Source organism: Pristis pectinata, chromosome 12 (assembly GCF_009764475.1).
Source record: "Pristis pectinata isolate sPriPec2 chromosome 12, sPriPec2.1.pri, whole genome shotgun sequence".
NCBI lineage: Eukaryota > Metazoa > Chordata > Chondrichthyes > Rhinopristiformes > Pristidae > Pristis > Pristis pectinata.
This window is the reverse complement of record NC_067416.1, coordinates 53,335,847-53,361,643: the sequence shown is the minus strand read 5'-3', so window position 1 is coordinate 53,361,643 and position 25,797 is coordinate 53,335,847. Positions and strand designations below refer to the sequence as shown.

General features: G+C 46.5%; 3 gene segments (V, D, J or C); 1 reads left to right on the top strand and 2 right to left on the bottom strand.

The window, feature by feature from the left end:
* Positions 1-4,612: 4,612 nt before the first annotated feature.
* On the bottom strand, positions 4,613-5,412 carry LOC127576434 (T cell receptor alpha variable 14/delta variable 4-like). The segment is given in 2 exon segments: positions 4,613-4,912; positions 5,374-5,412. Coding segments are annotated over 2 exon segments (339 nt in total).
* A 7,119-nt stretch (positions 5,413-12,531) lies between these two features.
* Positions 12,532-13,026, top strand: LOC127576433 (T cell receptor alpha variable 38-1-like). The segment is given in 2 exon segments: positions 12,532-12,599; positions 12,707-13,026. Coding segments are annotated over 2 exon segments (366 nt in total).
* A 5,550-nt stretch (positions 13,027-18,576) lies between these two features.
* LOC127576432 (T cell receptor alpha variable 14/delta variable 4-like) lies at positions 18,577-19,048 on the bottom strand. The segment is given in 2 exon segments: positions 18,577-18,896; positions 19,003-19,048. Coding segments are annotated over 2 exon segments (366 nt in total).
* Positions 19,049-25,797: the final 6,749 nt, after the last annotated feature.

Genomic DNA, 25,797 nt, shown 5'->3' with positions numbered 1-25,797 from the left:
CTGGATCCGTGGCTTCGTGACCAACAGATCTCATCAGTAAGGGTAAGCGACAGATCCTCTTCAAAAATCCCCAACACACACGGTAACCCACATGGCTGCGTTCTCGGAACCTTGCTGCTCTCCCACAACACTCAGGACTCTGTGGTCAGAATATGGTTTGACTTCATCTGCAAGTTCGCGGATGACACCACCTTCGAGAAGGAGTCTATGAAGGAGATGGAGAATAAGGGTAACAATCTCTTCCTCAGTGTCAGAAAAAAGAAGCTTTTCGACTTCACGCCCCCCTTTACCAGTGCTTCTGTGGTGCAGATTGTTCAGATCATCAAATTTCTTGATGTAAGTATCGGCAACATTTTTTCATGCTCCAGCACGGGAAGGCTTTTACAAGATAGCACACCAGCGCCTCTACTTCTCCAGAAGACTGAGCAAATTTGGCATGTCACCGCTGACCCTCACCAGTTTATACAGAGTCTCTACAAGAAGCATCCTTTCCGGATGCATCATAGATTGGCATTTCAACTGCTCTGCCCAAGCCCGCAAGTAATTGCACAGTTGTTATCGCAACCCAGCCTGTAACGGAAACAATCTTCCCCTCCATTGATTCCGTCTACACTTCACGCTCCCTGGGGAAAGCATCCAGCATTTTCAAGGACAACTCCCCTTCCCCATGCCATCCCATTGCGCAGAATGTAGAAAAGCTTCGCCACACTTACCGCGAGACTCAAGGACAGCTTCCATCCTGCTCTTTTAAGTCTCTTGAACGGACATCTTTTCCGCTCAGTGAGGTATTATAGATCTCCCAATCCAACTAGTCGTGGATTCAGCACTTTATTTATCAGCCCTGCACTTCCTCTGTTGCTGCAACACCGTATTCTTCAGTGTCTTTTTTCCCCTTTTTGCTAAGCGAATGTACTTGTGATTAGAATGATCTGTCTGGACAGCACCACGCAAACCAAAGCTTTCCCCTGCATCTCGGTATCTGTGAAAATAATGAACCATGCAGCGTGACCAAACGGACACCCCAATCTTGCTGCATTTCAGAGTTGATGTAATCTTTTGCCATTTGTCCGTGATGTTTGGTTTAATTTCCCTGCAATGCCAACAAATTAGGAATTTTTCCCATTTTTCTCCATTTGTCTTTTCGTCAACCGAACAACATCCCACCATGGGTTCCTTGTGTCCGGTCACGTTACCTTTCTCTCTGATGCATTCATGCCTACGTTCATTCTATTTAAATTCACTGCAGTCTCTTGCCATTTACTCTCTATACAATATTGTGCTGTCGGAGCATCTGGAAACCAGACCTTTCGAGTAAACATCGGAGATATTAAAATAAATTGTGGAACGTTGGCCACTTACCAATCCTTGTGACACTGCAGTTTTTGCAGCCAGAGAGAGTGGGAGAAGCAGAGCAGACAGGGATAGAAGGAAGGAAGTGGCGTATAGGAGAAAGAGAAAGAGGGAGAGGGAGAGAGTGGCGCACACAATGATAAGAAAACTTACACACAGATGCAGCACAGGTAAAGTGAGATAGAAGGCACACAAACACACGCTGACACAGGCAGGCACACACACCGACGCACATATGAACGGACACGCACACACACAGACACAGCGAAACACACATACACCGACACACACACAAAGGCACACAGGCACACACACACACACGCACGCACGCACTAAGCATGTGACAATGAGAGAGAGGGGGGATCAGAGAGACAGAATTTTTAGCCATGGCTGACACAGTGTTCTGCTTGAACCCTTAAACATGAGCCAATCCCATACCAGGAATGTCCTTGGGAACCCACACAGTGATAAGCTTTCCTGAATGTGTCTCTCCCTCTCATTCTTTCCTCTCACCGCCTTCGCTCTCTCTACATCTCCCTTTCTCTCTCACCATCTTCCCTGTATCACTCCCTTCCCTCTCCCTCTCACTCACTGTTTCTCTTTCCCTCTCTCTCTCGCTTTTTGTCTATCCCTCCCCCTCCCCCCGTCTCTCTCCCCCGCTCTTTCTCTCTTGTTTGTTTCCGTGATACTTCAGTGGACCTTGATGCAAACCTGCTGCAAAGCAGCCGAGAAACTCTCCGGGTATTCTCGTGACAGAGATACTCTTCCTGAGCCACGGATCTTCAGCGCATCTCTCGGCTTCTCCCCACAAAAATGACTGCAGCAAAAAAATATCTAGCCCATCGCCGAGTAACTACAGTTTAGAATTATAGTATGTCCATCATCAATCGTTGGGCAAAGAGGTTCCTGGGTCTTTGAATGTTTTCCCCTCGTTCCCGCAACAAACCAGAATGTATGACCAGCCTACGAATGCATTGAGCATAAGAGACCCACACAGCCCATTTAATCAGAGACTCCCCTGGCAGCCCGCCCTATGTCTCTAGTGAGGAACATGAGGAACACAACAGCGTCCCCTTCACATTTTGTAAGATGGGCTGTGGTGATTCTCTGCTGGAGGACTGGCTGGCGAATGAGAACTGAGCAGATCAGTGCAACAAAAAGAAAGAAAATTCATCCCCTTGTTTGCTTTTCAATTACTTTCACCCTCACTCCCTCTCTTTCGTTCTTTCTCTTAATGTGATGTGGTTCAGATTCCAAGTCTGTTTATTTCCCCACCTGTACTATTCACTCTCTTTAGATCTGTCTCTCTTAAATTCAAGTCAAGAAAGTTTATCATTGTCTGGGATCCCAATGACTTATCCCTGTGTGGGATTTGCTCATTTTTGAGGGCTCAAGCATCGCACTGTGTCAGCCATGGCTAAAAATTCTCTTACTCTCTCTCTCTGTCTCTCTCTGTCCCTCTCTCTCTCTCATCCACTCGCTTCCTCCTCTCTCTCTCTCTTTCTCCCTTGATTTGTGTGTGTGCGTGTGTGTGTCAGCGGGAAGTGTAGACAGAGTCAGTGGAGAGGTGGTTTATTTTGTGACGGACTGAGCTGCGTTCACAACTGAACAATTTTTTGCGGGCTTGGGCGAAGCAGTTGCCATGCCAACTATCATGCATCCGGTTAAGATGCTTTCTCTTGTGCGTCTGTATAAACTGGTGAGGATCATGGGAGAATGCCGAATGACAGTCAGATACTTATTTCCAGAGGGGACATAATTTTAAGATGATTGGAGGAAGGAAAAAGGGGGATGTCAGGGGTACGATTTTTACACAGAGAGTGGTGGGTGCCTGGAACGCAATGCCTGCAAAGATTGTGGAGGCAGCTATTTTAGGGACAATTACGAGACATAGATAGACACATGAATTATAGAGAGGTGGGGGCTAGGTGGGAGCGAAGGGTTAGATAGATCAGGATAAAATGTAGGCACAACATTGGGGGCAGAAGGGCCTGTACTTTGCTGCAGTGAACTATGTTCCACTTTGTATCTTCTTTTCTTAGTCTTCTGAAGATGTAGAGCCGCTGGTGTGCTATCTTGTCCAAACTCTCCACGTGGCTGGAGTGGGAATAAATGATGGAGATACTTACACCTAGGAATTTGAAGCTCTGAACAATCTGCACCTCAGCGCCACTGATATAAACGAGCGTGAAGTCCATTAGCTTCTTTTTTCTGACACTGAGGCAGATGTTGTGGTCTTGACACGATGGCACGAGACCCTCCATCTCCTTCATGGTCTCCGTCTCGTCATTGTTTGCTATCCAGCCGACGACGGAGGTGTCATCCGCAAACATGTTAATGAAGTGAAAGCACATTTTGACCACAGAGTCATGAGTGTTAAAGGAGAAAAGCAACGCTCTGAGATCGAAGCCGTTTGGGTTATCGTGTGTGTCGAGCATTACTGAGGAGGTATTGCCGCTTATCCATACTGATTGTGGTCTGTTGGTCAAGCAGGCAAGAACCCTGGTGCGGAGGAAACAGGCTGCAGACACTAATGTCGAGGAGATAGGAGTTGAGTGCGTTTGGAATTATGGTGTTAAAGGCGGAGATTTAGTCAATAAATAGGAGTCTGACGGAGGTTGCCTTGTCATTCAGATGTGCCAGATATTAGCGTAGGGCCAGGGAGATGACAGCCGCCGTGGACCAGTTTCGGTGGTAGCGAAATGCAGTGAGTCGAGGTTGTCTGGGAGGCTGGAGTTAATGTGTGACATGACCAGTCTGTCGAAACACTTAATCATTCTGGATGTCAGAGTGACGGCGCCCTAGTCGTCTTAATGCAGGAAGGAACCAATATTGGAGTAGGGAGATGTTAAGCACTTCCGTGAAAACTCTCACCAGCATGTTCGCGGAGGATCTGACAACAAGGACGGGGACTCCATCGGGTTCCATCACTTTCGCGAGGTTCGATATCTGTGACTTGAATTGGAAACAGACCAGTGACCGCGAATGGAACACGGCGACAAACTGTTGCAAACATTCAGATATCCCGGGGAATAAAACCATGGGAGAACAGAGATTACGAATCAAAAGACAGACATTGGAAAGTGAGTGACAGTAAAGCTACAGCGGAAGCTGCACAGACCGAGGTCGAGGGAACCTGACGAATTTAGGCACGAGCTCTCAGGGCGGAGGGAAACCACAAACAATATGCACGGTGCAGATGTATCCAGCAGCTTCGGGCAAAGTCGACATCTGCATAGAGCTGGAGTTTTTGTATGAGGGTTTAACTGGTTTTCATCACTGTGCGGCAGAAGGCGCAGTAGTAAACTGCAGAGTCGCTCAGCTGCAGCGATGAGATGGTCAAACTAGTGAATTTCCTTTCCTTCTGTAGATGGCCGGTGAAGCGGGTTTGGGCAAAATCTGCATTATCTTCAGATCCACTTGAAGCTTTGAACAGTATGAACTCAAGTCTTGAGTCTGACCGTAGCCGGTACCAATATAAAAAGTAGTCGCTCTCTGTAGTATCATAGCTGCAGCTGAAAGTCACCTCCTCTCCTTCTGTCTTCACTTCTGAGGGCACCGTCTGTGTGACAGAATCTCCATGACTTGGAACTGAAAAATATTTTCAAATAGTAAGAGATTAGATCGACGGCTTTCACAATTCAGGTCGAAACCCGATGAATCAAGAAAGTAGCTGAATTGTCTGTTGTACAATTACCTATCAGACAAGTTCCACAAACAACCCAGAGGGCAAGTATGCGCATTTCGGCTATAAAGGATGAGTTTGATTGTAACCCTCACAACCATCTGACGTCGCTCTTCAGGACGTTCCTGCTTCTACCGTTTGTGAGGGTGGTGGCGGGCAGGTGGTTGGCGGGGAGTGAATGTCAGACCAATGGGAGCATCTCATCTTCCCACCAGCTCCGCCCTCCATACTCCGCCTACGGGCCTACTTCCCATGATGGGACACAAGCGATGTACTTTTATGAGAATGGTTCAAACTGCAGAGACCGATGGGGAAAGAATCAACCTTTGTCAATATACCGAGGACAGCTTGGCACTAGTAACGAAGGCTGACGACATCGCAGTATGAGCGATGGAGAATTTAGCCTTCAGCGAGCACACAGACTGCCTTGTGAAATATGATTACTGATTCAATCTCAATCTGAGGAAGTAAATCTCCACACCTTCCCCGTCGAACCGTGACGAAGGATCAGATCCAAAATTGTTCTATTGCTCGTTCTTCCCACTGGAGAGAAACATAGGCTGATTGAGCACATAAAGACTGTCAGAGAATGAGATAGATAGACGGAGGGTAGATTGGTGCGTTTTGAGTGTGTGTGTGTGTGTGTGTGTGTGTGTGTGTGTGTGTGTGTGTGTGTGTGTGTGTGTGTCTGTCTGTCTGTCTGTCTGTCTGTCTGTCTGTCTGTCTGTCTGTCTGTGTCTGTCTGTCTGTGGCTCTGTGTGTCTGTGAAAGAGAGAGGGAGCGATAGAGAGCGGGAGAGAAAGACAGAGAGAGACACACACACAGAGAATGTATATTAAAGGAACGCACATCACTGCCAATGTAGTAAACAACAGCACTTCTGGAAATACTTCGTTGGGTGCACTGCATCTTTGGAAGGCGAAGCAGCGTTCGTGTTGCTGCTCCATGGCACGGCTTCATGCATTTGGACAATAAACACAAGTAAACACCACAGCCTGATTGGCCCAAGACTGAGAGGAGGTTCGAAAACAGAGAATGTAAGTGAAAGGAAAGAGACGGAGGACGAAGAAGAGATTGTGGCAGAGGGAGAGAACGTGTGTTAGTGAGACAGAGAGAGAGGGAGAGACAGACATAGAGAGAGAAATACAGAGGAATTGAGTTGGAGAGAGAAATGACTTTTGACTGCTAAATGTACACGTACAGATCTACACGATGGTGTAAATGGAGAAAGATGCCCAAAAACGTGACAGATCTGGATAGTTCTGATCTTTTCGATAGTGTAGACTTGGAATAGCGGCCTGGATAGCGGAGCTTTCCATTATTGCAGCCTGATCTTCTTCCTCACGACTGACATCCTTACATGATTTTGTATCATCGTCAAAATTGGGTATTTTACAACAGGCATCCCATCCCAATTATTGGTACTTGAATATCTGGGCCGCGCTGGTTAGAAGCTCTGATCCGAAAATGGCAGCATATCCCTGTTTTAAAGTGTTCAATTAATGTTTTCATTCCATCCAGTCGGATTATTCCAGAGATACCTCTCGGCAATTTCATGCGGTGTTGGGCAGAGCAGTTGCCAAACCAAGTTGTGATGATTCTGGATCGGAAGCTTTCTGTTGCGCATCAGTAAGAATTGGTAAGTGTTTTCGGGGACATGCTGAATTCATTCGCCTCCTGAAGAACGAGAGAGGTTGATGTGCTTCCTTGTCTGCAGCGTCCACGTGGCTGCTCCAGGACAACCTGAAGCTGTCAACTGTCTCGCCCTCAGCACCACTGATAATGTAAGGGTCATGTACTCCACTTGTCTGAAGTCACGACCAGCTCTTTCGTTTTGACAACATTTCGGGTAAGGTTATTGTGTTGACGCCATGCCACTCGGATCTCTATCACCTTCCTGTACGCCGTCTTCTCATTGTTTGAGATCCGGGCCAGTAGATCTGTTCATTGGCTTCAGGAACGGGGCAGTGCACATGCAGCTGTTTACATCAATGATCATGAGGTCGACAGCGTTGAGAGTTTCACTTTTCCATTATGATCATCACCAGAAGCCTGACCTGGTTCAGCCACGTGGATACCATGGCCAAGAAAGCTCACCAGCACCTCTACTTCCTCAGGAGGCCAAAGAAATTGGACACGTCCCCTTTGACAATTACCATTTTTTATCGATGCACCACAGAAAGCATCCGATCCAGATGCATCACAGCTTGCTACGGCAACTACTCTGCCCGAGACCGTAGGAAACTTCAGAAAGTTGTGGGTACACCTCAGAACGTTACAGAAACCAGCATCCCCTCAATGGACGCTGTCTGAACTTCTCTCGGCCTCCATAATCAGTCAGCATAATCAAAGATCCCACCCCTTGGATATTCTCTCCCATTCTCCTCCCATCGGGAAGAATATACAGAACTCTGAAAGCACGTAGCACCAGGCTCAGGAACAGCTTCTGTACCACTCTTTTAAGACAATTGAACGGTCCCCTGGCACGACATGGTGGATTTTTGACATTAGGTTTCTCGTTATGACCTTGCAGCTCACTTTCCACATACACAGCACATTGCCTTTAACTGTAACACTTTATTCGATATCTGTTATTGTTTTACCTTGCACTACCCCAACGCACTGTTATACGAATTGCTATGTTTGTACGGTATGCAAAAGACTGGTTCACTGCACCTCAGTAAATGTGACAATAATAAACCAATTTACCAATTTCACCATGGAGTTTTCCGTAAACTTGCAACTGCAGTTACAGACAAATATGGCTACACAGTCGTAAATGTATTAGAGTGTAGATTAAGGGTCTCAGGACGCAGCTGAGCACAGCCTGATGGTCTCATTTTCCAAATTGAGGGCGGCTGATGCACCGGGAGGCGTCTTTGATGTTGATCTTTAATGGCAATATGTATGTGGGAATTAGTGAAAACAATCAGAGAAATAGTGTATTTTATTATTCTGAGGAGACCTGGACTTGCATTTACCATGGCTACAGGCATGGAGGAGAGTGAGGTCAGTGTATGGTGTGCTGATTTTTAAGGCATGTCCTTATCAAGAAGGAGGAGACGTTGGTTCACTTGGGGAATTTTAAGGTGGATAAATCCCCATGGACGGATGAAGCCTTTCCCAGATTGTTGAAAGAGGCAAGTTCGAAGACTTCTGAGACCCAAACAGAGATCGTTGTATCCTCTGCATTTACAGGCGAGATTCCACACGACTGACAAACATTCCGTATTTTTCTTCAGTTTAAGATGGGCAATCAAGAAGAATAAAAAACAGGAAAATATAGACCGATGAGCCTCACATCAGTGGTCGGGAAATTATTGCAGAAGATACTTTGGGATGAAATCTACTCTCATCTCGGCTTCGTGCGGGAGGGATCTTCCCGTCCTTATTCATCGAGTTACTGAGAACGAAGATAAATGTTGAGGGTTGGTCAGTGGCCTTTGACTACGTGGACCTGGGAAAAGCACCCTCAAAGTTCCTCGTGTTAATTTAATCCAGACGATTAAGGCACTTGGGATCCATAGAGACTTTGTGTATTGCATTCAAAATTGGCCAATACATGACGGATGACGAATATGAGGGATTGAATTCAAATGAGGAGCTCTCATCGTTGTGTGGGAGGTCCGAGGGCCGTCTTGTTGGTAGAGGATTGGCCGATATTTGAATTCATGGCCTATCTGAGCTTCGGTCAATGTCAGCTATGGCTCATATTCTCTCGCTCTCATTCTCTCTTTATCTATCTATCTATCTATCTATCTATCTATCTATCTATCTATCTATCTATCTATCTATCTATCTATCTATCTATCTATCTATCTATCTATCTATCTATCTATCTATCTATCTATCTATCTATCTATCTATCTATCTATCTATCTATCTATCTATCTATCTATCTATCTATCTCTTTACCCATCTATCTATCTATCTATCTATCTATCTATCTATCTATCTATCTATCTATCTATCTATCTATCTATCTATCTATCTATCAATCTTCATTCCTTTCTTTCATTCTTTCTTTCCTTCTATCAACCCATCATGTCAATCTCTATCTATCCATCGATCGATCTATCAATCTGTCTATCTACCTGTCACTCTCTATCTCTTTCCTCATTGTGTCTTTATTTCTTCCCCTTGCCCCTCCTTTCTCTGCTCTCTCATGTCCGCATTCATTACCATATTTCAACTCTCTCTTCTTCTCTCACCCCATCTCTCTCTCTCCCCGCTCCACCTCTCCTCTCTTTATCACCCTCAATCTATCCATCAGAAAATCTCACGCCACCTTCCTTCTCCTACTGTCTTTATCAACGGCAAGTGATTCAACTCACACATTCCCTCTCCGTATTCATTTTATTCCCAAATTTACAAACAAGGTAAGTTTTAACTTGATCATCATGACGATCTCTTCCGGTGAAAGTAATGTTTCTCAACACATGCCTCCGTGTTGTCCGGTTCTCCGGAATGAGAGATCCCTCTGGCAAGCGCAGCCTGTATCCCTCGGAGTGACTCCTCCCTGCCACAGTGTAACCACATGGCACAGAGCTCCACTGCGGAGCCCGAAACAAAAGCCTTGGAGGTACTTAAATAAAACATTTTGTTGTCTTTCTGAAAGCAGCCGAGACCTTCTCCGAGAATTCTGGAGACTCAGGTACTATTTCGGAATGTGAACAATCTGCAGTGCATATCTCGGCTTTTCCCCACGTTAGCGACTGAACCAAACAAATATCCAGCTATCGCTGAGTCACTGCAATTTAGTATTGTAGTCTATCCTTCCTCGCCGTTAGCTCGGGATGTTCCTCGGTCACTGAATCGTTCCCATTTGTTTCCGCAACAAAGAACAGAATATATTAACAGTGTTTGCATGCATTGAGCATCAGAAAATCACACAGGCGATTTTATCAGAATCTCGCTGGACAACACGGCACAAAGATCAAATGGCCATCGACCTGAAGGTAATTTGAACGAATATATATTATTTTCAAGAGTTTAACACTGATATTGTCATGTAAATCATATCAACGGCACCCTTCATTCTGTGGGATATGCGCTTGTGTGGTTCTTTGCTAAATGATTGATTGGCGAAACATATCTGAACAGATTCGGGTAGGAATCAGGAAGGGCAGGTCATATTTCTGTCTGCTTTTCGATCTCTATCCTCACTTGTTCCTTCTTTTCTGTGTGTGTGTGTGTGTGTGTGTGTGTGTGTGTGTGTGTGTGTGTGTGTGTGTGTGTGTGTGTGTGTGTGTGTGTGTGTGTGTGTGTGTTTGTGTTAGTGTGTGTGTGTGTGTGTGAGAGAGAGAGAGAGAGAGAGAGAGAGAGAGAGAGAGAGAGAGAGAGAGAGAGAGAGAACACGCATATTTGGCTAAGTACGCCCTCTACTGACCGACCTTTGCAACACCCAGGATAGGATTTCCCCGGATCCGTCATCTCCTGCAACAGTTTGGGTTCCATGGCACAGAGATACGCGGCGGATTCCGACAGCGTGTTCCTGGAGGTATTTAAATAAACACTGTTGTGATCCTACTGAATCTCTGCGGAAAATCTGGCTGGACACTCAGGAAACTATTCTATCATTTTCCAGCTGAATATCTTCACCCAATATTTTGGAGATTTCCCACAATGCTAAAAGTGCCACAAAAGCTTTGCATTCTCTTCCGGGTAAGTACAATTCACTATTATGTTCTTTCCTTCCATAACCGTTAATTCAACCGGATCCTCGCTGACCGAATCTTTCCCGTTCGTTGCTGAAACAAACCACAGAATATGTGAACACCCAGGAGTGCATTATACACACAGACCAGAGTGGGAGAATAAGCAGGGAATCATCAGGCAGCACAGCTAATATAATCAGTAGGGAACACAGGGAACACATGCCATCTGTCTTCATGTTAAAATGCAGAACGTTTCCAGATATTCCACGGAGATGACGGATATTGAAGAGAAAACACAGATCCGCGGCACCTTTTACTAAGTCAGACTGGTGGCGTTGCGCAAGCAGAGAATTGGCGGCTAACTCCGAGCTGAACCTCCTGGACACCAACCACATTGTGCGGTTCTTTACAGCCTCTCTCTGAATACTGTTCTTTATCTGTCTTATCTCTGCATCTCTCCCTCTCTTTCTTCCCTCACTCACCCCCTTGTCTCTCTTTCTATATACCCCGCACTCTCCGTCTCTCTCTCTCGCTCTCTCTCTCTCTTTCTCTCTCAGTCTCTCTCTGCGAAATCAGACACGAGATCCACGGTGATAATTTAGTGGACCTTCTTGCGAGCTTGCTGCAAAGAAGCCGAGAAACTCTTCAGCTATTCCCGTGACGGAGGTACTGTTCCTGAGCCACGTATCTCAGCTTTTCCCCACTATATTGACTGCAGCAAAAATAAAATCGCGCCTGTCGCGGAGTAAATGCATTTCAGTAGTCTGGTCAGTCCCTCTTCAGTGTTAGTTCGGCAGGATCTTGGATAACTGAACATTTTCGCCTCGTTCCAACAATAAGCGAGAATGTATGAACGACCTACAAGTGCTTTTGGCATAAGAGACCCACTTCATCAGAACGCCCCGAGCAGCACGGCCAATATCATTAGTGAGGAATATAAGGAACACAACAACGGCCACCTACAGTTTTTATGAATGGGCTGTGGTGGTTCTCTGCTGGAAGACTGGTTGGCAAATTAGGACTGAGCAGATCAGCGCAACAAAAAGAAAGAATATTAATCTCGTTGCTTGCTTTTCAATTTCTGTAAACATGCTCCCTCTCATCTCGTTCTTTCTGTGTGTGTGAGGTACAGAGAGTGAGAGAGATTTCAAACATTCTCTCTCTGTATCTCTCTCTGTCTTACTCTCCCTCTGACTTTCACATACACACTCACATACATACACTCCCACACGTACGCAGACACAAATAAACACACACACACACACACACACACACACACACACACACACACACACACACACACACAAACGTCAATCGACCATTCTCTGTCACTGGTTATGTGCCGAATTAGCCCACGCCTCCGGGCAGCGCGTTTTGAATGTGGAACGACCAACAAAACAATTTTGGCGCTCATCCTTCGCAACAGTTCGACGGGATTTCGGGGAGACATACTTCCTCAGTGACAGATTGAACCAGTTATCAATTTACACCAGTCAGTCTGTCTTCTCGCTGGAGGCAAAATAGACAATCGTTGAAACGGCAACGTCATCAGCCTCAGTTAACAACACCGAGCTGTTCCCGGTATATTGACCAAGGTTGGTTCTTTCCCCAACCGGTCTCTGCAACTGAACCGTTCTCACAAAAGTACATCGACTGCTTCCTATCTGGGGAAGAAAGCGGGCAGGCGTGGATAAGAGGGCGGAGCTGCTGAGAAGAGGATGTGCTCCCATTGGTCTGACGTTCACTCTACGCCCACCACCTCCACGCCACCACCCGCACAAACGGTAGAAGCGGGAACATGCTAAAGGCCTACGGCAGTTGGGTGTGAGGGTTATCAGCAAACCCATCCTTTACAGCCGTAATGCGATTACTCGTCCTCTGGATTGTTTGTGGAGCTTGTCTGATAGGTAAGTGCGCAACAGACAATTCATCTACTTTCATGATTCAGCGAGGTTTCGACCTGAATTGTGAAAGTCGTCTGAATAATCTTTTACTATCTGAATATATTTTTCAGACCTGGGTCGTGGAGATTCTGTCACTCAGACGGTGTCCTCAGAAGCGAAGACAGAAGGAGAGAAGGTGACTTTCAGCTGCAGTTATGATACTACAGAGAGAAACTACGTTTTATATTGGTACCGGCAACTGTCGCAATCAATACCTGAGTTCATACTGAGCAAACTGTCAGGTGGACGTGAAGATAAAGCAGATTTTGCCCAAACTCGCTTCACTGGTCATCTCAACAAGGAAAGAAAATTCACCAGTTTCACCATCTCATCGCTGCAGCTGAGCGACTCTGCAGTTTATTACTGCGCCTTCAGCCGCACAGTGATGTAAACCAGTTAAACCATCCTACAAAAACTCCAGCTTCTGTGTCGATGTCGACTTTGCCCGCTGCAGCTGGGTACATCAGCTCCCTGCGTGCTGTTAGTGGTTTGCCCGCCACCCTGAGAACTCGTCCTAAATTCTTTCAGTTTCCCTTGGCCTCCGTCTGTGCAGCTTCCTCTGTGGCTTTTTCAGTCTCTCAGTTTGCAATGTCAGTCTTTTGATTCATAACCTCTGTTCTCCTCTGGTTTTACTTTTCTTGGCTATATGAAGAATATTATCCGCTCTCAGCCGTGCTCCATTCGCGTCACTGGACTGTTTCCATTTCAGGTCAGATACATCGAACCTCGGGAATGTGATCGGTCCGGATGGTCGCTCGCCCTGTTCTCAGAACCTGCGTAGACCAGCTGATCGGAGTATTCGCAGAAGTCCTGAACATCTCCTTACACCAGTCTGAGAATTTCACCTGCGTTAAGACGACCACGGTCACTCTGACATTTTGAATCATGAAATGCTTCGAGAGGCTGGTCATGTCACACATTAACTCCAGCCTCTCAGAGAACCTCGAACCCACTGCACTTCGCTGCCGCCGAAACTGGACCACGGCGGATTCCATCTCCATGGCCCTACACTAAGATCTGACACATCAGGATAACACAGTCAACCCCGTCAGATTCCTATTTATTGACTAAAGCTCCGCCTTTACACAATAGTTCCAAACGCACTCATCTCCAAACTGCTGCCTGAATCCTCCTTCCTCCGCACCTGGATCCTTGGCTTCTTGACCAACAGACCACAATCAGTAAAGATAAGAGACAGGGCCTTTTTCAATACCTCCCTCACCCACGCACGCGCACACACACACACACACACACACACACACACACACACAAACACACACACACACACAGTGACGCACAAGGCTGAGTTCTCAGAACCTTGCTTTTCTCCCTCGACACTCAGAATTATTGATCTGCCAATCCACCTCGTCATGGAGTCAACACATCATTTGTCAAATTTTTCATTTGACCCAAATGGAGAACACAAATGCTGCATTTCAGAGTGGTTGTAATCTTTCACCATTTGAACAATATGTTTGCTTTAATTTCCCTGCACCCGGAACAAGTTCGGAATTTTTCACATTTTTCTGACTATGTCATTTCGTTAACCGAGGGAGATTCATCCATGGGACCCTTGTGTCCGGTCACAACTTACCGTTCCGTCTGACCACAACATACATGTATTTCTTCGATTTAAATTCACTGCAGTCTCTTGCAATTTACATTTCATGCAATATCGCATGGTCGTGGCATCTGGAAACCAGACATTTTGAGTGAACATCGGAGATATTAATACAGATTTTGTCAAGTTGCCCACGTCCCGATCCCTGCGGCACTGCAGTTGCTGCAGCCAGAGACAGCGGGAGAAGCAGAGCAGACAGGGATGGATGAAAGGAAGAAGGGGAGAGAATGAAACTTACAAGGAGACAGGCAGGGGGATGGAGAAAGAAAGAGAGAGAGAGAGACCCACATATGATGAGAATCCATAAACGCAGATGGAGGAGAGGGGAAAATGAGAAAAAGACACACAAACACACTGTCACAGACACCCCGACACACACATACACTGACACGCACGCACGCACACACACACAACAGGGGAGAATTAGAGAGGTGGAAAGAGAGAGGATGAGAGAGAGAGAGGATTTTTAACCATGACTGACACAGTGCTGTGCTTGAGCCCTCGCACATGAGCCAATCCCATACAAGGAATAAGTCCTTGGCAACCCACACAGTGATAACGTTTCCTGACTTGAATTTGTTTCTATCTCTCCTCCTTACCTTATATCGCTGTCTCCTTTTCTCTCACTCTCCCTCTCTACCTCCCTCTCCCACTATGACTTTCCTCTCTAAAACCTTTCGCTTTCTCACACCTGCATCACCCCTTCTATGTGTATATGTGACTCTCTCTCTCTCTCTCTCTCTCTCTCTCTCTCTCTCTCTCTCTCTCTCTCTCTCTCTCTCTCTCTCTCTGTATAAATATATATATATCCCTCTTTCTTGTTTCTGTGTCTGTTTTCTTCTGTCTTCTTTCCTTCCTTCTATCCAGCCAGCCCTTCGCTCTGTTTGTCACTACGTCTCTCTCTGCATCGAGTTATATGTATCAGGGGTCACTGCCAGGCGAACTATTCACTATTTTTGTCAATGGCTCCGGTGAAATCACGGAAGGTCTGGTTGCTAAATGTGATGCTAACGCAAAAATAAATTGGAAAGGAATAGAAACAGGTTTGTCGGTTGAGGTTCTGAAATTACAGAGATAACCCATGCAGCAGTGGTCTGCAGCAAGGTAATGAGTGGACACATTTATGTGCACACTGACATATTGTTTCCATTGCAGGCAAAAGATTACAACAACTCTGCGTTGCACCATGACCGGCTGCATAAAGGTGTCAGTGTGCAGTAAAGAAAATAAAACTCTGAATTGATGTCACTTCCTCCCGGGTATGTGCACCCCTGGCGAGCGCGCTCTGAGTGATTTTTACCCTGCAACCGTGTGACACCATCCGCAAATATACCCTGTGGTATGCGACACAAGAGCCCCGGTGATACTTAAGTTGACCTTCTTCCTACCTTTCTGTAAAGCAGCCGAGAAACTCTCCGGGTATTCTCGTGAAGGAGATACTCTTCCTGAGCCACGGATCTTCAGCGTATATCTCTGCTGTTCCCCACGATATTGACTGCAGCAAAAAAAAATCGAGCCCGTGGCCGAGTAGCTGCAGTTCAGTATTATAGTCACTTCAGCCCTTACTTCGGGAGATTCCTGTGTCACTGAATGTTTCGGCCTAGTTTCCGGAACAAACTAGAATATCTGAACAGCTTACGAGTGTATTAGGAATAAGATATCCACACTGTCCACATTATTGGAGACTCCCCTGGCAGACCGGCCAATATAATTAGTGAGGGACATGAGGAACACAACAACAGCCGTCTTCACTTTTTGTAAGATAGACTGTGGTGGTTCTCTGCTGGAAGACCGGTTGGTGAATTAGAACTTCGCGGATCAATGCAATGAAAAGAAAGAAGATCCATCTCCTTGCTTGGTTTTCAATTTCTGTCCTCTCGCTCCCTGTCTGTCGTTCTTTCTGTGTGTGTGTGTGTGTGTGTGTGTGTGTGTGTGTGTGTGTGTGTGTGTGTGTGTGTGTGTGTGTGAGAGAGAGAGAGAGAGAGAGACAGACAGAAAGAGAGAGACAGAAGGACAGACAGACAGAGAGGAAGTGAGAAAGAGACAGAAAGACAGAGAGAAAGTGAGAGAGAGAGAGATAGAGTGTTCACACATACCTATCAGGTTTTGATTCAAAACAGAAACGGCGAGGCAACAATCAGAATATGATGTGGATTTGATCGCACGTCTGGCTATTGCCCAACCTGTTCCCTTCTGTCTCTTTCAGTCTGTCTCTCTGAAATTCAAGTCTGAAACGTTTAACAATGTCGCGATTCCCAAGGACATATTCCTTGTATGTGAATGACTCATGTTTGAGAGCTAAAGCACCGCAATGTCTCAGCCAAGGCGAGAGTTTCTCTTACTCTCTCTCTCTCTCTCTCTCTCTCACTTACTCACACGCACACACATCTTCTCTCTTTCTCCACTCTGTCTGTCAATCTCCCTTGTTGAGTGTGTGTGTGTGTGTTTGTGTGTGTGTGTGTGTCTGTGTGTCTGTGTGTGTGTGTGTGTGTGATTCTGTGTCTGGCACTGTGTGTGCGCATGTGGCCTTGTGTGTGTGTGTGTATCTTTGTCTGTGTTTGTGTGTCTTCACTCTCACTTTGCCCTCTCCTCCGTCTGCGTTTATGTATTGATCGTCAATCTCTCTCCTCGCTCTTTCTCTTTCCCCGTCCCCGTGCCGGTCTCTTTGTAAAATTCTCTCTCTCCTCTTCTTCCTTCCTTCCATGCCTGTCTGCTCTGCTTCTTCCGCTGTCTGTCGCTGCAACAACTACAGTGCAACTTACCGGTATGTAAGCTGGATAGAAGCTGTCCTTGAGTCCAGCGATACGTGATGTAAAGCCTTTCTACCTTTTGCCCGATGGGATGGAATGGGGAAGAAGAAGGGTCCTTGAAAATGTTGGCTGCTTTCCCGATGCATCGGGAAGTATAGACGCACTCTGTGGAGTGGAGGATGGTTTTCGTGACTGACTTGGCTGCCTGCACAACTCTGTAATGTTTTGTGGGCTTTGGCCGAGCTGTTGCCATGCCAATCTATCACGCTGTTTGTACAGCCTCTGTATAAACTGGTGAGGGTCATCGGTGACATGCCGAATTTCCTCCATCTTCTGGAGATGTAGATGCGCTGGTGTGCTATCATGTCAACAGCTTCCACGTGGTTGTAGCAGGAAAAAAGTTGCCGATACTTACATCGGGGACGGAATTTGAAGCTCTGAGCAATCTACACCACAGCAGCACTGAGACAGACAGGTGTGAAAACGATAAATGTCAATTTTATGAGACTGAGGCAGAGGTGTGTGCCTTTTCACGATGGTACAAGACTCTCCATCTGCTTCATGGACTCATTGTTTGAGATCTGGCCCACAACGGCTATGTAATCCGCGAATTTGCAAATGAAGTTAAAGTCGATTGTGACCACAGAGTCCTGAGTGTCGAGGGAGAACAGCAAGTTTCTGAGAACGCAGACCTGTGGCCTACTGTATTTGTTGGGGATTATTCAGGAGGCGCTGTCGCTCATCCTTACTGATTGCGGTCTGTTGGTCAATAAGTCAAAGATACATTTGCGGAGGAAGAAAGTTGCAGACACCAATGTCGGAGAGCTTGGATATGAGTACGTTCGCAATTATGATGTACAGGTGGAGATTTATTCGGTAAAAAGGGTCTGACTGAGGTGTATTTGTTTTCCAGATGTGCCAGATACTCGTGCAGGGCTAGGGAGATGACATCCGCCATGGACCTGTTTCGGAGGTAGTGAAATGCAAAGTGACGAGGTTGTCTGGGAGGCTGGAGTTAATGTGTGACAAGACCAGGGTCTCGAAGCAATTCATGATTCCATATGTCAGAGTGACATCCCCTAGTTATTAAGACACCATGCCTTGATGAAACTGGTCGTCTTAACGCAGGTAGGAATCTCAGATTGGAGCAGAGTGATGTCAAGGATTTCTGCGATAATTCCCACCAGCTGGCCCGCAGGAACTGAGAATAAAGCCGGCGACTACATCGGGGCCGCTCACTTTATGGAGCTTCTGAGTATCGGAATTGAATTGGAAACAGACCGGTACACGCGAAGAGAACACGGCGGCCAGCTGATGCAAACATTCATATATCCCAGAAAAATAAAACCAGGGGAGAGCAGAGGTTATTGGACATTGGAAAGCGAGTGACAGTAAAGCCACAGCGGAGGCTACAGAGACCGAGGGTGAGTGAAACTGAAAGAATTTGGGACGAGTTTTCAGGGCGGCGGAAAACCACAAACAACACACAGGGTGCAGATGTATCCAGCAACAGCGGGAAAACTCGACATCTACACAGAAGCTGGAGTTTAAGTGCGAGGGTTTAACTGGTTTAGATCACTGTGTGGCATAAAGCGCAGTAATAAACTGCAGAGTCGCTCAACTGCAGCGATGAGATGGTCAAACGGGTGAATTTTCTTTCCTTTTGGAGATGGACGTTGAAGCGATTTTGGGCAAAATCTGCTTTATCTTCACTTCCACCTGTATATTTGCTCAGTATGAACTCAGGTCTTGGGTCTGACCGTTGCCGGTACCAATATAAACTGTAGCTGCTCCTTGTAGTACCATAGCTGCAGCTGAAAGTCACCTCCTCTCCTTCTGTCTTCACTTCTGAGGACACCGTCTGAGTGACAGAATCTCCATTACTCGAGTCTGAAAAATATTTTGAAATAGTAAGAATCAGAACGACGGCTTTCACAATTCAGGTCGAAACCCCGTTGAATCAAGAAAGTGGATGAGTTGCCCGTTGCGCAGTTACCTATCAGACAAGTTCCACAAACAATCCAGAGAACGAGAATTCGCATTTCGGTTATAAAGGATGAGTTTGATAACAATCCTCACAACCAACTGCCGTCGCCCTTAAGGATGTTCGCACTTCGACCGTTTGTGCGGGTGGTGACGTAGAGGTAGTGGGCGGGCAGTATATGTCAGTCCAATGGGTGCACCACATCTCCCCATCATGTCCGCCCTCCACACCCAGCCTAGCCGACGACTTCCCCAAATGTATATTTAGGCGAACCATTCAACTTGCAGAGACTGGGTGCGGACACAGTCAATCCTGATCAATACAAGGGGACAGCGCGGCAATAGTAAGTAAGGCTGACGACATCACATACCAACGATGTTCACGTTAGCCTTCAGAGAGAGCACAGAGTTCGTGCTGAATTGTGATTACTGGTGCAATCTGAAGCAGTAACTCTCCCCGCAAACCCCGCAGAACCGCAGCAAGTATCAGATCCAAAATTGTTCTGCTGCTCGTTTCCCATGCCGAAGGCGCCGCACGGAGACGTGAACTAATTTGGCATATGTGGAGTGACAGAAAATGAGATAGATATAGGGATGGTTGATTGATGTGTGTGTGCGCGTGAGTGTGTGCGTGTGCGTGTGTTTGTGTGTATGTGCATGTGTGAGTGTGTCTGTCAAAGAGAGAGGGAGAGTTAGATCGATGGAGAGACGGAGAGTGGGAGCGAAAGAGAGACAGAGAGAATGTAAATTAAATAAACGAATCCCGCTGAAAGTGCAGGAAATCTGGAAGAAATTAAATGATAGCACGGCTGGAAACACTTCGTGAGGTGGACTGCATCTTTGGAAGGAGAAGCAGCGTTTATGTTGCAACTCCACAGGTCCTGACTGGTCGAAAACTGTGAGGATGTACAAAACGAAAGATTGTGAGTGGAAAGAAAGAGACGGAGGACGAAGGAGAACTTATGACAGAGGGAGAGACGTGTGCTATTGAGAAAGAGTGGGAGAGACAGATAGAGAGAGAGAAACAGAGAGCAATTGAGTTGGAGAGAGAAATGTCTTTTGACTGATGAATGTACTCGAACACATCCACACTATGGTGTAAAGGGAGAAAGACGACATAAACATGACTAATCTGGATAGTTATTGGATTTTGTGCGATGCAGTAGACCGGGAATAGCTACCTGGAGAACGAGGTTTTCGGTTATTGCAGCCTTTTGCGGTCTTCGGCAGAGCAGTTGCTAAAATAAGTTGTGATGCATCTGGATCGGAGGCTTTCCATTGAGCATCTGTAAGAATTGGAATGAAACATCTTGCACATGCTGAATTCCTTCCCCTTCTGAGGAAGTAGAGGGGTTGATGTGTCTCCTTATCTGCAGCATCCACGTATCTGCTCCAGGTCAACCTCGAGCTGCCAACTGTCTCCACCTCAGCACCAATGACAAAGAAAAAGCCATGTATTCCACTTGTCCAAAGTCCCGAACAGATCCTTCGTTTTGAGGACACTTTCCTTGTTGCATTGACAACGTGCCCTTCGGCTCTCCACCTCCTGCTAGCACGCCGTCTTCCTGTTGTTTTAGCTCCGGCCTACTAGAGCTGGTCATTACATACAGTAAGCGGGCAGTGCACATGTTCCTGTTTACATCAACGGTGCTGAGGTCGAGCGGCTTGAGCGTTTCAAGTTTCCAAGACTGAACATCACCAATGGTCTGGCCTGGTCCAACCACGTGGATGCCATGGCCAAGAAAGCTCACCCGTTCCTCTGTATCCTCAGTAGGCTAAAAACGTTGGACACGTCCCCTTTGACAGTCACCATTATTTATCGATGCAGTACTGAAAGTATCCTATCCAGATGCATCACAGCTTGGTACGGCGACTACTCTGCCCGAGACGGCAAGAAAATGCAGAGAGTTGTGGGCACACCTCAGCACATCACGGAAAGCAGCCTCCCCTCAATGCAGTCTGTCTACACCTCGCTGCCTCAGTGAAGCAGCCGGCATAATCAAAGACCCCACCCCTGGACATTCCCTTTTATCCCCCTCCCATCGGGCAGAAGACACAAAAGCCTGAAAGCACGTCCCACCAGACCCAAGAACATTTTCTATCCCGCTGTTAGAAGTTTATTGAACAGCCCCAGTGCGATAAGGTGGACTGAACTCATTAATATCCTCGTTATGATCTTGCACGTTATTTTACACCTGCACTACATTTTAACTTTAACACTTTATTCGATATTCTGTAATTATGTTACATTGCAACTGTAACCTGTGTAAATGACCACCGCCCTGTAGCACTGACACCAATCATCATCACGTGCTTCCTGCAACACATCAAATCCATTCTCCCTCCCTCACTGGACCCCCTTCAGTTTGCATACAGCCCCAATTGGTCACCGGAAGATGCAGTGAACTTTGCCCTCCACCAGGCCCTGTCTCACCCAGATCAAAAATACGCTTATGTTCCGATGCTCTTCATAGAAGTCCGCTCTGCCTTCATCACGATCATCCCACAGAACCTCATAAGGAAGCTACTCCTACTGGGCCTCAGCACCTCCAGCTGCAATTGGATTCTGGAGTTCCTATCTGAAAGGACACAGTCAGAGTTCGTACTGAAAGTACCATCTGAAATATCACCAGGCTGACCACTGGAACTCACCAGGGCTGCGTGCTCAGTCCACTGCTGTTCACGCTGTTCACCCATGACTGTTCTGACAACTCAAGCTCCAACCATATCAAGTTTGCTGATGATACAACAGCGGTGGGCCTCATCAGCAGGAACGATTAAACAGCTTACACAGAGGAGGTGGCGAGGCTGGCGTATTGGTGCTCAGTCAACAATCTCTCCTTAAACGTGGACAAAACAAGGGAGATTATTGCGGATTTTAGAAAAGACCCAGCTGACCACTCACCCCTGTGCATCAATGGCATCATTGTACAGAGAGTCAGCTGTAGTAAGTTCTTGGGAATACATAGAACACACTACCTGCCCTGGTAAACCAACATCTCCTCTCTTGCCAAGAAGCCACAACAGCGTCTCCATTTTTTACGGCGGCTGAAGAGAGCAAAGCTGCCCTTCCCCACCCTCACCACATTCTATTGAGAGTGTCCTGACTAGCTGCATATATGCCTGGTAAGGTAACTGTAACATCTTGACGCAAGTCTTTGCAGAAAATTGCGAAAACAGCGGGAAAGATCATTGGAGTACCTTTTCCCTCCATCCTGGATATCTACAACACACGATGCAAAGGCAAGGTCTGCAGAATCATAGATGACCCTTCTCACCCCTCTCACGACCTCTTTATCTCACTGCCGTCTGGCAAGCAGTACCGGAGCATCCGGGCCCACTCTACTGTACTGTACAACAGTTTTTCCCCCAGGCTGTCAGGCTGCTGAATACCCTGCAGACAGTTTCAGACAAATGCAGCGTCAAAAGCCCTGGTTTGCACAACGGTGTAAAGAACTTTGGCTGCTGCTGAACATGTTTATACAATTAGTGCAAAACAATGAGTTCTGTAGTTTCTTCGGCCAACTCGGCTTTGCACAAACTCTGCACTCAATTTGTATTCTTTATATACTTTTCTGCACTATTTGTACTTGCACAATTTTTTTTTGTCTGCGTTTATTGTGTGTCTTCTGTTTTAGGTATGTCCTCTGTTGTGTGAGTCTGGGAAAAACGACATTTCGTTCCTCCGTGTTTATTTACAGCATATGGTGAATGACAATAAAGTAACTTGGAACTGGAACTTGAACTTGAACACTACCTCAACGCACTGCTGTCATGGATTGATTTCTATGGATGGTGTGCAAGACAAGGTTTCACTGCACCTCGGTACATGTGACAATAATAAACCAATTTACCAATTTGACGATAGAGTCATATGCAAACTTGAAACTGGAGTTACAACAGAATTGATGTCTTAGAGTGTTGATTAAGGGCTGAGGACGCAGTTGAGCACAGCCTGATTGTCTGATTGTTCCAAGAATGCGGTAGGGTGTGGAGCGTCCGGCGTCTTTGATGGTTCTGGCAGGAAGCATGTGGGAATTAGTGAAAACAAAGAAAGGGATGGAGTTCCTCAGCCATGTATCGCCAGTGCACATCTCGGCTTTTCCCCACTATTCTGTAGCAAAGAAATATCCAGCCATCGCTGAGTAACTTCAATTCAGTTTTTGGAGTCTATCCTTGTCGCCGTTATGCTGGGGATGTTCCTGGGTCACTGAATCTTTCCTATTTGTTTCCGCAACAAGAAATAGAATATTTGTGTGTGTTTGTGTGTGTGTGTGTGTTCGAGAGAGAGAGAGCGAGAGTCAGAGAGAGAGGGAGTGAGAAGGAGAGAGAGAACACACATATTTGGTTAGTACGCACTCTACTGCCGGAACTTTGCAACATCCAGGGCAGATTTTTGTCCGGAGCAGATCCGACATCTCCCGACAAAAGTGTGGGCTCCATGGAACAGAGATACACGGCGGAATCCGACACAGGGGACCCGGAGATATTTACATGAACACTGTTGTGATCCTTTTGCATCTCCGCGGAAAACCTGCCGGACACTTTGGAGACCGTTCTAACTTTTCGAGCTATAAATATACAGCTAATATTTTGGAGACTTCCCGCAATGCTGCATGTACAAAAAAAAAGGTTTAAATTCGCGTTCGAGTTAGTACAATTCAATATTATGTTCGGTCCTTCGTCAACCGTTCATCCCGATCCTGGCTGACAGAATCCTTCCCTCTCGACAGAGATCCGAGTGGCGGGACGTCAAAACAACAACAATCTTCCCCTCAATATTATCAAAACGAAAGACCTACAGACAAGTGGATTACATGGCACCTACTTTATCAATGGTGCTGATGTGGAGATAGTTGACAGCTTTAGATTGTCCTGGAGCTGCCAGGTGGACGCTACAGACATCAACCTCTCTACTTCCTTACCAGGCGAAGGAATTCAGCATGTCCCAGATGGCTCAGACCAATTCCTACAGATGCACAAAAAAAGGCCTCCGCTCCAGATGCATCACAACTTGGTTTGGGAACTGTTCTGCCCAACACCACAAAAAATTGCAGAGAGCCATGTTTGGAATGATCTGCCTGGATCGAATGCAAACCTTAATTAAACAGTATAACACAGGGTGAAGGCGGAATTTCCGGATCAGAGCGTCTCATCAGCGGGGCCCAGATATTCAAGTTGCAATAATTGGGATGGGAGAGCCTGTTGTAAAGTACCCAATTTTGCCGATGATACAAAGCTGTGTAAGGATGTCAGTAGCAAGGAAGAAGATATGGCAGTAATAATCAAATGATTCGCTATCCAGGTAGCGACTCTGAGTCAACTGCATCGAGAGAAAAGCAGAACGATCAGATTAGTGACGCTTATGAGCGTCTTTCTCCCTTTACACCATCGTGCGGGTATGTCCGAGTACATTCATCAGTCAAAAGACATTTCTCTCTCCATCTCACTTCCTCACTCTTTATTTCTCTATGTCTGTCTCTCCCTCCTTCTCTCTCAATCACATATTTTGTCTCCCTCTGTGACACACTCTCTTTCGCCCTCCGTCTCTGTCTTTCCACTCACATTCTCCCTTTTGTACATCCTCTCAGTTTTGGACCAATCAGGGCCTGCGGTGTTAATTTGTGTTTATTGTCCAAATGCATCAAGCCATGTCATGAAGTTGTAACGTTAAAGCTGCTTCTCCTTACAAAGATGCAGTCCACCCAACGAAGTGCTGCCAGCAGAGCTGTCATTTATTTCCTTCCAGAATTCGTGCATTTGCAGCGGGATGCCTTCTTTCCATTTAGATTCTCTCTCTGTCACTCTCTCTGTCATTCTCTCTCTGTCTCTCCCTCTCTCTATCTCTTCCTCTCACTTTCACATACAGACTCACACACGCTCCCACACACCCACAGACAGACAGACAGACACACACACACACTCACACACACACACACAAAAACACACACATACACACAAAAACACACTCACACACACACACACACACAAAACAGTCCACCCACCTTCTGTCTCTCTCATTCAATGTCACCTAGTATGTGCCGCACTTGCCCACATCTCCGTCCAAGTCGTTTCGAATGGGAAACGGGCAACAGAGCAATTTTGGATCTGATCCTTCCCTGCCGTCCGACGGGGGTTGCGGGAAGAATTAGTGAACCAATAATCACCATTTCACCAGACTGCTTGTGTGCCCTCTGAAGGATAAATTGACCATCGTTGGTATTGCGATGTCAACAGCCTCAGTGAAGAGTGTCGAGCTGTCCCCGGTGGATTGACGAAGGTTGATTGTTTCCTCACCCAGTCTCTGCAAGTTGAACCGTTCTCCTGCACGTACATCGACTGTGTCCCTTCTGGGGACGTAGGCGGGTAAGCGGGGCGGAGCTAGTGGTGACACGTTGTGCAGCCATTGGTCTGAGATTCACTCTCCGCCCAGCATCTCCACGCCATCACCCGCACAAAAGGTAGAAGAGCGAACATCCTGAAAGGTGACGGCAGTTGGGTGTGAGGGTTTTAACCAAATACATCCTTTCCGGCCGAAATGCGAATACTCGTCCTCTGGATTGTTTGTGGAACTTGTGTGATAGGTAATTGCGCAACAGGGAATTCATCTACTTTCTTGATTCAACGGGGTTTCAACCTCAATTGTGACAGACGTCCATCTAATTTCTTAATATTTGAAAATGTTTTTCAGACTCGAGTCATGGAGATTCTGTCACTCAGACGGTGTCCTCAGAAGTGAAGACAGAAGGGGAGGAGGTGTCTTTCAGCTGCAGCTATGATACTACAGAGAGCGACTACTATTTAAATT